Genomic DNA, 15,762 nt, shown 5'->3' on the forward strand with positions numbered 1-15,762 from the left:
TTTCCTTTCCCCTGAAATAAACTATGGCGTAATGCACGTAGTATATAGGATTTCGGCGGTCGTAACTTCCAATATGTGTATCTTTCTTTCTTTTATTACTTTTCTTTTTGCTGTAAATTTGATGTTTTAAATCTTTTCGCCAGAGCTGCTTGGTTTGAAGAAAAATAAATAAAGTGACATTTGCTGTAGTATTTTGAGAGCACAAAAATTTCTGTTATTTTAATCCTCTTTGCTTACTTAACACTTCTGCAACATCATAATGTAGCAAAAATTTATTGTCGACTTTGCCCAGATACAAATGATCAAAGTAAAGAACAACATTTGACAACAAAAATGTGAATCTATCTTAAACTGCGAAGAAAAAACAGAATGGGGTATAAGAATGCTGTGGGTAGGCTTATTTATATGTATGTGGGTCAACAGCTGTTTTAAAACACATAACTGTTACTTTATTAGAAACCCCCACCCAAAGACATATTTAACAAATAAAAACAAAACTTACCGTCTTTTGTCGTTTTTTACTTGTCTCAGGAACTTCGCTCATACTAATGAATTTTTAGTATATTACAAACGTCTGTTAGCAAAACTGGCGATAAAAATGTTCCGATACTGCCTGTTTAACACTTCAATTTAGAAACACTCTAAACCCGACAACACCGTACACGATAATTAATCTCAACAAATATGCTAGCCTGTCCTAGCTAATACTTGGGATTTAATAAAAGTAGATTTACAAATTATGTACAAACAGGTACGCAGCACTCATACATACTATTTAAGTGAACCGACCGCTCATTCATAAAACATATGTCAAGCTTTTCGCACTAGAATTCATGGAATTCTTTGTATTCTTTCTCATATATTCAATTCCTTATCATACGTACTGTCATACGGCACGCCCCATAAATATTTATAATGTGTTTAACAATTCATTTCATTGATAAATTAGCAAGTTATTGCCAGGGATAAGAAATTGTTGGTTTTTTTGCGAAATTGAGATGGCAAACTTTTGACAACCGAAAATTGTTATCGATAACTTACAAAGCGGAACAAAATTGTGAATGCACAGCCAACACTATTTGTCAGGTTATTGCTGTGTTGATCGATAACTTGCAGTACATGCAACGAAATTATATACAGTACCGCAATTCTGTAACATATAACGAACATCGTTTAGTTAAATATGTCGACAAAAAATCGTTTACACTAACGATTCTAATTCCCTATCTATTTTGTCTCTTCTCTGGCAACTCTACCCAAAAAACACAAAGAGGAATCGACAAAAATTATAAATAATTCTTCTCATAGACTGAAACTCTACTTTTTATTAATTTAATAACATCAAAAATCTAAATTAAATTTACACAATAATTTAGGAAAAGTACTATCAATACCAATTCATTCGTATAAAACTTTTGCGGATAGTTTTTTTCTTTTGTGTGTGTTTCTTATCATAATAAGAACCATACGCTACCACGCTTTTTAATGGATTGTACATACATACATACATATACATAACCGAAATGTTTTTAGAAAAAAACAAGAGAAACTCTAAAGCCATCGTAAATTTTTATCTTCATTCAATTCGTTAAGGTAGACACCAAATAATTGTCCGTCGTCTAGTTAACGAATTTCTATTCGTTAGCGAAAACAGCTGATTTTAACAATGTTAAATATCGTTAACAGTGGCTACTGAATACAAAATTCGTTAATTTTTCTGTTATCGCTTTTTAACTAAACGATCAAGGCGGATTTAATAAGATGGTCTCACGCAAACAGTTGCTAACAGCCGGCCAGGTTTGACGGTATTAAGATGACAGATTTTTGTTTGCATTCTCTTTGCTGTTATCTTCTTTCTCGTATATTCTCTGCTCATTTACGCACACGTATACACGCACTCACACAAATTTCTTTGTGTGTGTTCGTAAAACGTCGATCAGCTTGATGACAACATGGCGGATTGCACCATATAATTTGTTGTTGTTGTACAAATGAGACCACCTTTAATTGTTTTGCTATGCTAAACGATTTTCGTTAGGAAGGGCTCTTCTTTTTAACATTTTTTGTAAGGAGGTTCCAAAAGGTTTTAAATAACTTGTTTATTGGTACAATTCAATGCTAGAAACTTGTTATCGCATAATATTAATTACTATTGAATGCTGTTGTGTTCTGGAATTGTATGCACTAAATGTTATTAGTGTACAGCAAACCACTGAGTACGATTTTTTCTCGCGAAGTGCACTATCTGTCAACGAGTTTTAGTTGTGTGTGCATTATAGTTAAGAACCATAATACACACAAGAACGGAAAATGGCGGGAACTAGTAATAAACACGGAATCAGAGGTGTATTAATCACTGATTTTGACAATATTTTGTATTTGGGCAAATGCTACTACCTGTAAATGAATATATCTTGCATGGTTGAATGAAGAAGGTTGGCCCACTTGCCCAGCTGATGGAATTGTCCAACTCCAGAGTTGTTTCCAAATCCCACTAGAACGTCAAATCCTTGGTTTGGATTTTAAAATTTGTTTTCACATTTTGTCCCTTTTTCAAATTTTATAATTTACACATTTTTAATCATATCTTTTGATCTTTGTGGCTGCTACACCTGATAATACAAATAAAGGCTGTGTGTCGAATAGTAGCAAAGTTGTAGGGATATAAAAAATATGACGTTAAGAGTGGTAAATAATTTTTGAGTAGACCAGGGGCTAGTAAGATTTTTGACATCACAGCAAATTTTGGCGTTTCTATGAGCAAGGTTACTTGGCATTGAGGATTTGACATCCTTAATGATGTTCATGGAGCCTATCCACTTTATGTTCTCGCAAGTGACCTATCCTTCTATTAGTGAATCCTGGCGATAAGCAAAACCTAAACTTTGCTCAGATACTTCTTATTGATATAGGTCGTTGAGGATTGAAAAGGGGTCATATCGGTTCAAGTTTGGATTCCGCCCCATACAAACCGATCTCCTGATTTGACTTCTTGAGCCCCTAAAGCCCGCAATTGTTTTTCGATTTGGCTGAAATTGTCGTGTACCCAAGGGTCCACGTTGCCGTTGGAGTGAGGAGTCGGACTGGCGGGCGCTGGTCGCTGGCATTCGAGCACCGGCTTTTGGCTCAGTCTTTGGGGCGCGGTTCTTTGCCAATCCAACCCTCTGGCAAGGTGACAAAAAAAACAAAATAAACAACCAGCTGTCGGTGGTACGAAACGGACGACAATAGAACATTAACAAAACACCCACTGGAACGAACTGGAGGACATTACGGCTGTGGAATTGCCTGGCGCCTAAAATCCTTCATGGCGCCTCAGGACTTTGCCCACCCCAACCATGGCACCCCTCGTCCTGTAATATTAAGGGTACCCCGTAATCCATCACCTGTCTATCTTTGCCGCTGCTCAGTCACTTACCCCATATTCCGATGCTTTAGCCTTCCATCATCCTTTAGAAATCACCAAGGCAAGTGTTTTTGATAATCATTCTTGTACAGATTTCAGTATTTTATTGAGTAAGTAAAAGAATATTCACATGGTAAATAATGTAAAAAAAAAACAAATAATCAAAAAGGCAAAATTCAATTACAAAAAAAAACAAGATTTAGAATATAAAGAATCGTTTTCAAGCAAACATGAAATATATTAGATTTTGAAGGCAAACGTTAACACTGCTTCTACACATTGCCATTCACAAAGACAATATTAACAATCTTGAAATTTTTCTCTATTTTCAGAAGAATGGGTCGGTCGCCTCGTCAGCTCTAGATGGATGACCAAGAATCGCCAAAACGGTACTGCGGCCTTGATGCTGGCCTCTGCGGCCAATAAGGTCTCTTCAAGTTCTCGTCGGTCCGTCCGTCTGGTTTTCGGTGAGTATTGTCAAGTTTTAAGTGTATTTGTCGCAGTCTGTTTTTCTTGTCTAAAAAAGTATTCTATGTTTCTTTTAGGGTCTTTTTTTTTGTTGTGCTACCTTTTTAGCACCGTAGGACCAACATCGGCTGATTGGAGGACGAAAATGTCCTTTAACTGCGTTGCTACCTAACCTAACCATGAGCTCATGTTTGGTTATAGCCTGTAACCCAAACAACGGGTGAGTAAAAAAAGCACTAATGTTGCCCCTACCTAATCTATTTCGATTGTATACTTTAATACAAAAAAACCCTTTTTTAAACAAAAATAAAGCAGTCCAAGGGTCGAACGTCAGTAAAGCAGTTTGGTTTGCTAGTCTGGAGAAACTAAAAAGAGTACCTTAGGAACGCTGGGGAATGCAACAGCGTCTGGATCCCTCGCTGGTGGATGGTGTGCGTTGCGGATGTGGCGGTGACCAGTGTGGCGGTGACCAGGGTGTCGGTAGCCGATGTGGCGGTTGTTGATGCAGCGGTTGGTGATGGAAGCCTTCTTCTTTGTGCGGCAGTGGAGGTGGAGGAGGCGTGGATTTTGATTTTTATGTTTTTGACTTTTAGTTTTGAAATGTCCACTTGTTTATTTTAATTTTAATTTCTATTTCTTTTCAGGTTTTTAATATATTCCTTTTTTCAGGTATTTAACGTTCATTTCATTTCAGATTTTTGACAAAGTTTTTCTTCTCTTTTTTTTACGTTACCATTTCAATTGGCTCTTTATGTATCGTCTCTTCACTTTTCAGGCATTTCAAATTTTCTATTTCTTTTTTTTTTTTTTTTTTTAAAAAACTGTCCTTTTTATTTTGTTTAAATCCGTTTTTTTCACATTCATATGAATTTAAATAAAACACATTTACCAAATTTATTTCTGGTCTTTTCTTTTACGTATTTTTCTTTTTGATCACTCCACCTCCGTACGCTGCCAAGTCCCAATCGAAAAAGAAAGAAGCTTCCTTGGGTCACCGGCCGGCTTGGCTTGGATTCGCCTCCATCATCAAATTTGACTTCCAGCGGGCACCAACAAAACATATGGTGGTAGCCATAATTGTCAATTGGTGTCAGCTGGCTGTCTCTTTCGTTGACAGAGGCGAATTAAAACCATCAGATGGCGCTGGCGGTCTTCTATCCGCTAACAGATGTCGCTAGGGTCGCACATTCGGCCGCACACTACAAACCAAACCATCCTTTGAACATCACTGTTAAAGGATGGGAGGGAGAAAAATAACAATTTCTCTCAGTGTATTCCATGCCATAAAGTGTATATGCTCCTTACGCCAAACCTATCTCACTGTGTGTAGGTCCCATTAATAATGTGTAAGTCTTCCTCAACTAGTATACCTTGAGTTAACCATTTTTATACCTTACGGATATACCTTCATCAAATTAATTGGTAGCAATTGCAGCAGACGGACGACGCGGGAAATAATTTTCACCAACAAAGCAAAAAAAAAAAGGTAAGTATTGTAAAAAAAAATGTGTTAAATCAAAAGCTAGTAATAAAAAAAAAATGATTGTTCAGTGTCCCGAAGTGCGTGCCCAACATTATAGAAATAAATAACAAGAAAATTGTGACCGGCGGGCCAAAGTGTTTGTGTGTGTGTGCTAATGAACGGCAAAGTAAAAAAACAAAAACTACGCCTTTTACAACGTACTGGCCCACAAAATAAATAAAATGAAAAGAAATCATCAATGCCACATGCCCCTTGTCGCCAGTGGTAGTGAAAATATAAAAAAAAAACAATGCAAAAATAATTAAATGTGCTCTGAGCCCTGTGTGTGTGATTGAAAGAAACAAACCGGCAAACACAATCACCGGCGTCGGCGTATATCTGATTTCATGAATGAAATGGTGAAAAAACAATATTCCAAATGAAACGCCTTGCAAATCGGAAAAAAAATTTAAAAAAAAGGTAAAGTGAAAATAATTGCGGTTCGAATGGTGAAATAAAAAAGAATCCTAACCACAATTTAAAAAAACTCCAACCAACGTGGTAAAAGAAACGGTTCATTATGTGACAGTGTGCGTGATTCCATGAATATGAGTGCGTGTGTTATAATGAAATCACATGATCGTACGGTACCCCTGCCATTGTGTGTAAGCCACTCAATTCATGAATGGTGGTGGGGGTACTAAGAAGTGACTCAATGACTTTCAAACCAAATGTCCTCAAAAATTTTCGGTGGCCATAACGAAAAAGGTGAAGTGACGTTATTGTGATTGAATTTAAAGTGTCATGGTTCTACACAAAAGAAAATGGTCTTGATATAAAAACTCAAAAGTGAACTTAGTTCGGCAAAGTTACCAAAAGAAAATTAATAAGAAGGGAAATTATGGAAAATAACTCAATGAGGAAAATTACAAAAATGCACGAAAAATGTGAAAAAACCAAATTCTGCCAAGAAAATGAAAAAAAACAAAAAAAAATTAAGAATTTTGTGTGAAAATTTGAAAAAAAAAAAGAAAAGAAATAATAATAAAAATAAGGAAAACGGAACAAAGAAAAATAAATTTCTCTGAAAACGGAGCGATATTAATATAGCCGAAAACAAAATTTTAAATAGAAATGCAGAACAAAAAAGTTTTTGTCTTTTCCTTAAGCTGGCAAAAAAAAACAAGCAAAAAAACTTATGAAAAACTAAAATAAAATTGCGTGTTCTATTCGAAAAACAAAAAAATCAGGGCCAATAGGAGGGAATTTTAAAATATCAGAAAATCTTAAAAAAAACACTAAAGTGAAAAAGAAATTTATCCAAAAAAAATCCTTCAAACAAAACAAACCACTTTCATAACTAATTTGATCTTTTCTTCTTGTCTATCTTTCCAGGAAACCCACGTCATGGACCTGCGAACTCGCAACGGCTGCCTCGCTTGAGAGCATGAGCCATGCCATTTGTGGTCTAACGCTGTGGTGTGCCCAAGATAAACGAACTGGTAAGTATCAAATAGATGGTGCACCTTGGTGTATCCTCTATGACTTCTCCTAGCCGCCTCTCATCACTCACCACGGCATCCCTCGCCCCATGTCCAAGATGCCATAGCGATAGAAAGACGGGTCGACCCGACATACACCGAGGTCGTCAAGAGGCTCTACCGTGGTTGAGTGATCTCCTGGGGCCGGCATCGAGAGATGACAATCTCTCGTCCGGACAAAACGCCTTCCGCCGCAACTCGCGTTCCATGTCCAAGATGCCATAGTGATAGAAAGACGGGTCACCCATTGCGAGGTTGACAGCGAGCTCTCCGGCGGTCGAGGCACCCCAGAGGTTGGCAGAGAGAAGTAGCACGAATCAGCGCGTAATCTTGCGCACATCACACCACGGGACCCCTCTTGGCGGTTCAGCACTCGCGAGAGCGTAAGACCACGAGTCCACTCCAACAACCTCACCTGGACCATACGGGTAAGTCCATGGTAAGTATTAACACCCTTTTACAGCGCCACCCTAAATCAAAAATTGCAAATATACACCCCATTGCACAATTTGTGCACTCGCCCAAGGATGTAAGCCCATGGCTTGGAAATATACGCACACTTGTATATTTGCCCACTACTGCCTTGAACACACACACACACCCACCATTCGAGATGAACCTGAGGTATAATATGGGCACGAGGCAAAAATCATTCGGACCTCTGCAACGATCACCACTTAAGTTAAGTATAAATCATAAAATACAATTCAAATCTAAATTCTCTTCTAATTCATTTAGGTCATCTTATGCTACAGTTTACCACAAGACGACGGCTGTTCTACAGCTTGTTCCTTACTGCTATAGAGATCCCTGGGACTTAATTCCTCTGCTATCTATCACAGGTGAGTATGTAATTCAATTCATATCTATCATATCTTAACCTATTTCCCCATAGGGTACAACTAAAACTAACTAAACCTACATTAGACCATGGCTTAATATTGGAAACTCCCAGCTACGGAAATGGAATTTCAGGTGAGTGATTTAATGCTTGTGTGAGCTGTCAACCGAAAATTTGCCTCTATTGGCCAAAGAATTTCACTCTTTTTTACATGTGGCTCAGAAGGAACCCCTTGACCATTTGTGAGTGTTAGAGTGTGAAAATGGGTCGTTGCCATTATTGTTTCAAGTCTCTTGCGTGATAGACCCCTATCGGTTTGCCGTTTAGGTTCTCGATTTCGTATAGACTACGGCCTATTGCCCGCACAATCCTGCACTTCAAATACTTCTGGCAAAGCTTGGCATTTATGTTTTTCCCAAAATCGCTAAGTTGATGGTTGCGATGAAATACTTCCTGGCCTGGATAAAATTTTACCTCTCGCGCGCGGGTATTGTATTTTGTAGACCGCTCTTTGTAACTTTTTTCGAGATTCTTTCGAATTTCTTCTCTGACTAACTCCAAATGAGTAGCTTTGGGCAAAGCGTTAAATTCTGGGTCCCTCATTGAAGACAATTGCTTAGCCAAGCGATAGACACTTCCATGTGTCACCATATTCGTGCCAAAAAGCGCGAAATAAGGCGTCATTCCAATTGACGAGTGCACAGATGAACGCAAAGCACACTCTATAGCTGATAGGTTTTGGTCCCATTCCCTCTGGTCGCCATCCAAATAAGACCTAATAGCCGCCAAAATCGACTGGTTTACCCTTTCGGATGCGTTCGCCTGCGGCGAGTACAGTCCAGTCTTATAATGAATTACTCCCTGCACGTCTAAGAAGTTGGAAAAATCTTTCCCCACGAACTGTTTTCCATTGTCCGACATGACAATTTCTGGAACTCCAAATTTGTGAAACATCTCACCGGTCAAAAACTTAATTACGTTTCTCGAGGTGGCCTTGGACATGGGCTTCAACAGCACGAATTTAGTGACGTGATCAAGGACTATAAAAATGTATGAATTACCGGCCTTCGACCGGACGTACGGCCCTAGGAAGTCTACATAAATCTTCTGAAAAGGTTTGTCTATTTTGTACTCTGGTCCCATAGGCTGTTGCATATTTTGATAATTGGGCTTAGCCCCTTTACAGATCTCACACCTCTTTATGAAATCACGGACCTGTGCACTCATGTTTGGCCAGTAGTACAGCTCTCGTAACCTTTTCAGAGTTCTATGGAAACCTCCATGTGCCGCCGTAGTCGGTTCATGTGCCTTTGCTATGGTGTTTGTCGTCAACCGTGATGGAACCCATAGCTTCCAAACATAATCCTCGCATGGCATGTCCACAGTCACAGGGATTGTCCTTTTGTAGATGAGGCCGTCCTTAACCATCAGGTCTGGCAATGATTCTCCGTTGTCGGAGATAGTTTTTATTTTGTCCAAATACTCGTCATCTTTGAACTCGTCTGCGTCGAGATCCACAAGGCTGGCAAATTCTTCGCATAGCTCCTCCAAATCCAATCGCGATAGAGTGTCTGGGACCACGTTCTGGCTTCCTTTGCGGTGTTCTATGCCGAAGTTGTGACCCTGGAGCAACAAGCTCCATCTAGCCAATCTCCCACCGAGCTCTCTGTTGGACATTAGCCACTTCAACGAAGAGTGGTCCGTAATCACAGTAAATGGCATTAGCTCAATGTAGGGTCGGAACTTCTTTATGGCCATCACCACAGCCAGACACTCACGCTCGGTCACAGAGTAATTCTTTTGCGCCGGTGTTAATTTCTGGGACATGAAGGCAATCGGGTGCTCGCTTCCATCTTCGTCCTTCTGAAAGAGAACTCCCCCAATTCCCACATCCGATGCGTCACACTGGACGAAAAACGGCTTGGCAAAATCAGGATGTCGTAAAACGGGACTTTGGGTGAGTGCGTCCTTCAATTTCCGGAAGGCCACCCTGGCTTCCTCACCGAACGCAAAAGTCTTACTCTTTTTGAGCGTTTGGAATATCGGTGCTGCTATTGTCGCATAGTCCGGGATGAATCGGCGATACCATCCGGTCATGCCAGTGAATCTCCTGACCTGCCTCACAGTTTTGGGGTAGTCACACTCCAGTATGGCGGACACTTTCTCGGGGTCTGGCTTCAATTTTCCTTCCCCGACAATGTAGCCCAAATATCTGAGCTCCCGAAAGCAAAATTTCGATTTGGCAACGTTGATTGTAAGTCCGGCATTCGTCAAGGCTTTCGCCACTTGCGCCAACAGCTCCAAATGGGTCCTGAAATCGGGTGACACTATGAGTAAGTCGTCCAAGTAGACGAACACTCGCTCCCGCAGATGCCCTGGGATGACCTTGTCCATTAATCGACATAACCTTTGGGCCGCATTACACAGCCCAAAAGGCATGACTGTGAAATGGTACAAGGGTCTTCCCGGCACGGTGAACGCCGTCTTCTCCCGGCTTTTTATCTCGAGAGGGATCTGCCAGAACGCATCTTTCAGATCCACACTCGAGATAAAATGCGTGTCTCCCAGCCTACTCAGCAGGCCTTCAATATTCGGAAGTGGGTAGGCATCTTTTACCGTGAGGGCATTGAACTTCCTCGCATCGAGGCACAATCGGTTTTTAGCGCCCTTGCGCACCAAGGTAACCGGGTTGTTCCACGGGCTTTGACTCTGCTCAATGACTCCCATGGCAATCATCCTATCCAGCTCCGAATACATCAGTTGCTGAACGGCAGGAGATACGGGATAATGCCTCTGTTTGACGGGTTCAGCCTCTGCGGTATCGATACTGTGTTCCTCCAATAGTGTCTTCCCCAGGCCCCTCACCTCAAATGACGGAAACATAGAGATGACCTCGTCTAGGCGTAGCTTCTCTTCACTCCTCAAGCAGTGTTGCGATGGGTCTTTCGGCTTGTCTTCTTCTTCCTCCAAGCTTAAGCTCTCAATGGTGGCTACTAGTTTAAACTTCTTCATGAAGTCAACACCAAGGTATAACGCTTTACCCAAAGTTGGTATTAAAAAGAATGTAACTTCCTCTTCAGACTTTTTCACTTTTATCTTTGCCCTTATGCGCCCCACAATCGCGTGCGGAGTCTCATCGGCGGTCATAATGACAGATCTATATGGAAATATGGGCAGCCCTATTTTCTCCACCAACTCCAAGCACCCTTTCCCTAGACCTGTAACGGTGGCACCGCTGTCCAATAAACCTTCTACTTCCTCTCCTGCAATCTTTACGCGCATATAGAGCCTTGTATCTTCGCCCTCGTACAAAGTGGCTGAAGCAATTTCTTGCCTGAGAGCTTTCCTTCGCCTATAACGTTCTCTAGCTTTATCTATACGTGTCACCTTTTCTACAATCTTTTTCCTTTCAAGCTGACCTTCTTCAGCAAATATCCTCTCTCGAGCTTCGTTATATTCCTGCATTCTGATATGCCATGGCCTAATTTCCTTAAGTCTAATATTCAATTCAATATTCTCACCACCACCCTTAATGCTATTATTACTTAAAATAGTTATTTTGGTAGAACCTGTCTGTTCCTCGCCTAGTTTTTGGGTTCCTTTTGGGGGTTCATGTTGTTCGGGCGCGTCTCCCCCTTCATCGTGCCCGCATATCGGTTTCCCCTACATCTGGTACAATTCGGCTTGACTACGTTCTCCATGCCACACCCATAGCAGAACAGATTTCGGGTCGTGGAGGGGCAGTCCATAAAGCTATGCCCTTTTTGCTTACAGTTCCAGCACACGTAGTTTGCTTGTCGACTGATGGCTTCAACTTCCAGCTCTTCGGGTGGTTCCTCAAATTCCAGCTCGTTTACCCGCGGTGCGAATTGTTGCCTGTGCGCTTGTGCCGCTTGCCTTTGGTTACTTAGCAGCAACTCTGCTTTCCTGCATTCCTCGCGGAAATGTTGCAGGCCATACATACGTATGGGGAACACTAAGGCGGCCATAGGTGGCTTTAGATTGCTTTTCATCATCTCCACCATTACTTGCTCATCCATGGGCTTTCTCTGCTGGTGGCGCAAGCGCAGCATGGCGTTGCAGAACTCTTCGAAAGACTCATGGGCACCCTGTCGACGGTCCATCATTTTACGCTGGATATCGAAATCGCTCTCAAATTTTCTGAATTGGGCTAAGAAAGCTTCTTTGAGTTCTGGGAAGCTTCGAATGTGGTCTAGTCTGCGCTGCATCCAGTACCAGTCCTCTGCTGGCCCCTCTAGGAACTGGGGAAACTTCACCAGAATCTCTTCCCAATCGCATTGGTAATCGGCCCTTAACTGCTCCAGTCTGAACATGAAATCTTCAGCCCCAATCGTCTTCGAAGTGCCATCAAATTTTAGCCTCCATTTCTCGACATCGAACTTTCTCGCTGCACTCCGGTATGTAGCTGCAGGTGACTGTGCTGCCTGCGCCTGGTACCCATATGCCGGCTGCGACGGAGGTAATCCTACCCCCATCGTTTGCGTTAGTGGCCTCGATCGGTCGAGCGGTTGCTCATGCGGCAAGTAAGCATTACTTGATGCCATTTGATATTGGGGTTGCGACCATCCTTGGGACGGAGGTGCATAAGCATGTGGCGCTGGCTGTTGCTGATTCGAACCCATGTAGTTAAGCGGTTGCTGGTGGTCACTAGCTCCGGGCTGGGCTCTAGGCAAATCCTGGGCTTGCTGGATAACCTGCGCTTCTGCACGTGCTTGAACTGGGCTTGGCAACGTATTCCGATTAGCTGCACTGTTTAAGTTGGCCATGCTCTGCTGTACCAGTTGTGGCACCAATAATCTTAATTTCTCGTCGAGCAGACGAATCATCTCCATTTGGCCTACACCAATCGCGGAATCAATAACGTGCTGCAAATGCTCGTCTGCATGCGTCTCACGCCTGGCCTCTTGGTTTTGCCTTACCGCCTCTTGCCTCTCCAGGTTTATATTTCGGGCTGTCAGGCTGCTGAACTCTGGCGTAGTTGGCGTCGAATTCAATGTGTCTGACACCTGTGTTACTGACACAGCTGGGCTTGAAACGGCTGAAGTGACCATCATTGCGTTGGCTACGCTTGTTGTTGTTGTGCTGGCTGTAGCCTGTGTAGTTGTAGTTGTTGACGTAGTTGTCGTTTCCATTTGAAGGCTGTTCGGAACAGAAGGTTCAATGGAATAACTATTCGCTCTAGTGACTACCATTTAAAAACTAAAAATCCAATGATGCAAATTCAAAATATAATACCCCAAAAACTCAAAAAATAAAGAACTAACTTCTATTATATCCTTCTAGGTTCGTATCCAAAATATGTTATCACGGATGGGGTTAGTGACTTACAGCTGCGGCTTCATAAACAGTTGATAAAAATTGGCAATTCCACACATAACAGGTAATGGCTATACACTCAAAACAATCAATTTCTCCAAAAATTAATCATTCTTGAAATTTTCAGGTGTCTATATTGTCCATTGCTGTTGATTGGTAATTGGGATCGTGACTGCTGCCTTCGGACTGTGCTCCATGGCGACTACATAAAGCTTTGCAAGTCTTTACCATGTAGGACTCACAGGAGCTAGGATTTAAATTTATTCGGAATCGGACGGACAGGCAGAAAGTCATAATTTGGGCTATTGGCTTTAAAACTATTGTGGAAGAAGGTGGAAAGTGTCTACCATTGTCTCCCGAGGAAGTCGCATGGCTCATCTGGACTCACAGCCACTTCGACACCAGACTTACTTCCCATGGAGGCTTTGGACGACACTCTGTTAATACAAAGTATCAGTGCCTCTTCAAGCTTAGACGTCGCACTCGACTAGCTTGTCTTATAATCAAACTGCTGTCGGGACTTACGCAAAACATAGAAGAAAACCACAAACACAAATATTAACAGCCACACAATTGAAACGGTCAACCCGATTGCTCGGGCCCCATGTTGCGGGCGCCATTTTTTTTGTCGTGTACCCAAGGGTCCACGTTGCCGTTGGAGTGAGGAGTCGGACTGGCGGGCGCTGGTCGCTGGCATTCGAGCACCGGCTTTTGGCTCAGTCTTTGGGGCGCGGTTCTTTGCCAATCCAACCCTCTGGCAAGGTGACAAAAAAAACAAAATAAACAACCAGCTGTCGGTGGTACGAAACGGACGACAATAGAACATTAACAAAACACCCACTGGAACGAACTGGAGGACATTACGGCTGTGGAATTGCCTGGCGCCTAAAATCCTTCATGGCGCCTCAGGACTTTGCCCACCCCAACCATGGCACCCCTCGTCCTGTAATATTAAGGGTACCCCGTAATCCATCACCTGTCTATCTTTGCCGCTGCTCAGTCACTTACCCCATATTCCGATGCTTTAGCCTTCCATCATCCTTTAGAAATCACCAAGGCAAGTGTTTTTGATAATCATTCTTGTACAGATTTCAGTATTTTATTGAGTAAGTAAAAGAATATTCACATGGTAAATAATGTAAAAAAAAAACAAATAATCAAAAAGGCAAAATTCAATTACAAAAAAAAACAAGATTTAGAATATAAAGAATCGTTTTCAAGCAAACATGAAATATATTAGATTTTGAAGGCAAACGTTAACACTGCTTCTACACATTGCCATTCACAAAGACAATATTAACAATCTTGAAATTTTTCTCTATTTTCAGAAGAATGGGTCGGTCGCCTCGTCAGCTCTAGATGGATGACCAAGAATCGCCAAAACGGTACTGCGGCCTTGATGCTGGCCTCTGCGGCCAATAAGGTCTCTTCAAGTTCTCGTCGGTCCGTCCGTCTGGTTTTCGGTGAGTATTGTCAAGTTTTAAGTGTATTTGTCGCAGTCTGTTTTTCTTGTCTAAAAAAGTATTCTATGTTTCTTTTAGGGTCTTTTTTTTTGTTGTGCTACCTTTTTAGCACCGTAGGACCAACATCGGCTGATTGGAGGACGAAAATGTCCTTTAACTGCGTTGCTACCTAACCTAACCATGAGCTCATGTTTGGTTATAGCCTGTAACCCAAACAACGGGTGAGTAAAAAAAGCACTAATGTTGCCCCTACCTAATCTATTTCGATTGTATACTTTAATACAAAAAAACCCTTTTTTAAACAAAAATAAAGCAGTCCAAGGGTCGAACGTCAGTAAAGCAGTTTGGTTTGCTAGTCTGGAGAAACTAAAAAGAGTACCTTAGGAACGCTGGGGAATGCAACAGCGTCTGGATCCCTCGCTGGTGGATGGTGTGCGTTGCGGATGTGGCGGTGACCAGTGTGGCGGTGACCAGGGTGTCGGTAGCCGATGTGGCGGTTGTTGATGCAGCGGTTGGTGATGGAAGCCTTCTTCTTTGTGCGGCAGTGGAGGTGGAGGAGGCGTGGATTTTGATTTTTATGTTTTTGACTTTTAGTTTTGAAATGTCCACTTGTTTATTTTAATTTTAATTTCTATTTCTTTTCAGGTTTTTAATATATTCCTTTTTTCAGGTATTTAACGTTCATTTCATTTCAGATTTTTGACAAAGTTTTTCTTCTCTTTTTTTTACGTTACCATTTCAATTGGCTCTTTATGTATCGTCTCTTCACTTTTCAGGCATTTCAAATTTTCTATTTCTTTTTTTTTTTTTTTTTTTAAAAAACTGTCCTTTTTATTTTGTTTAAATCCGTTTTTTTCACATTCATATGAATTTAAATAAAACACATTTACCAAATTTATTTCTGGTCTTTTCTTTTACGTATTTTTCTTTTTGATCACTCCACCTCCGTACGCTGCCAAGTCCCAATCGAAAAAGAAAGAAGCTTCCTTGGGTCACCGGCCGGCTTGGCTTGGATTCGCCTCCATCATCAAATTTGACTTCCAGCGGGCACCAACAAAACATATGGTGGTAGCCATAATTGTCAATTGGTGTCAGCTGGCTGTCTCTTTCGTTGACAGAGGCGAATTAAAACCATCAGATGGCGCTGGCGGTCTTCTATCCGCTAACAGATGTCGCTAGGGTCGCACATTCGGCCGCACACTACAAAATTTTGCTTTGAATGTTTTTTATAATTTCCAAAGTAC

The 15,762-nt window shown here is 41.5% G+C and overlaps 2 protein-coding genes and 1 long non-coding RNA gene across 3 annotated transcripts in view; 1 reads left to right on the forward strand and 2 right to left on the reverse strand.

Moving 5' to 3' along the window:
* Positions 1–977, reverse strand: part of LOC106086275 (bifunctional 3'-phosphoadenosine 5'-phosphosulfate synthase) — a 102,242-nt gene extending 101,265 nt beyond the window's left edge. The window contains exon 1 of the mRNA XM_013250879.2: positions 503–977. Within this exon, the coding sequence (XP_013106333.1) occupies positions 503–544 (42 nt within the window). The 5' untranslated portion in view covers positions 545–977. The remainder of the gene's footprint in view (positions 1–502) is intronic.
* Positions 978–3,493: 2,516 nt separating this feature from the next.
* Positions 3,494–4,771, forward strand: LOC131997836 (uncharacterized). The gene is made up of 3 exons (XR_009398457.1): positions 3,494–3,873; positions 3,952–4,094; positions 4,187–4,771. It is a non-coding gene; the product is annotated as an uncharacterized LOC131997836 (long non-coding RNA).
* A 2,855-nt stretch (positions 4,772–7,626) lies between these two features.
* LOC131995708 (uncharacterized) lies at positions 7,627–12,931 on the reverse strand. Its single transcript, XM_059364630.1, has 3 exons — positions 11,491–12,931; positions 8,193–11,302; positions 7,627–7,710 (listed from the first exon to the last, which is right to left on the reverse strand). Exons 1-3 carry the CDS (start codon positions 12,929–12,931, stop codon positions 7,627–7,629), a joined length of 4,635 nt encoding a protein of 1,544 aa, XP_059220613.1.
* Positions 12,932–15,762: the final 2,831 nt, after the last annotated feature.

Source organism: Stomoxys calcitrans, chromosome 1 (assembly GCF_963082655.1).
Source record: "Stomoxys calcitrans chromosome 1, idStoCalc2.1, whole genome shotgun sequence".
Lineage (NCBI taxonomy): Eukaryota > Metazoa > Arthropoda > Insecta > Diptera > Muscidae > Stomoxys > Stomoxys calcitrans.

Coding starts and splice junctions, on each gene's coding strand:
- LOC131995708 (XM_059364630.1), bottom strand. CDS start 12,931: ATGGTAGTCACTAGAGCGAATAGTTATTCCATTGAACCTTCTGTTCCG. Junction 11,303..11,490: donor AAACTACGTGTGCTGGAACT/GTAAGCAAAAAG, acceptor CCCAAAAACTAG/GCGAGGAACAGACAGGTTCT. Junction 7,711..8,192: donor ACAATACCCGCGCGCGAGAG/GTAAAATTTTAT, acceptor CACCTGTGATAG/ATAGCAGAGGAATTAAGTCC.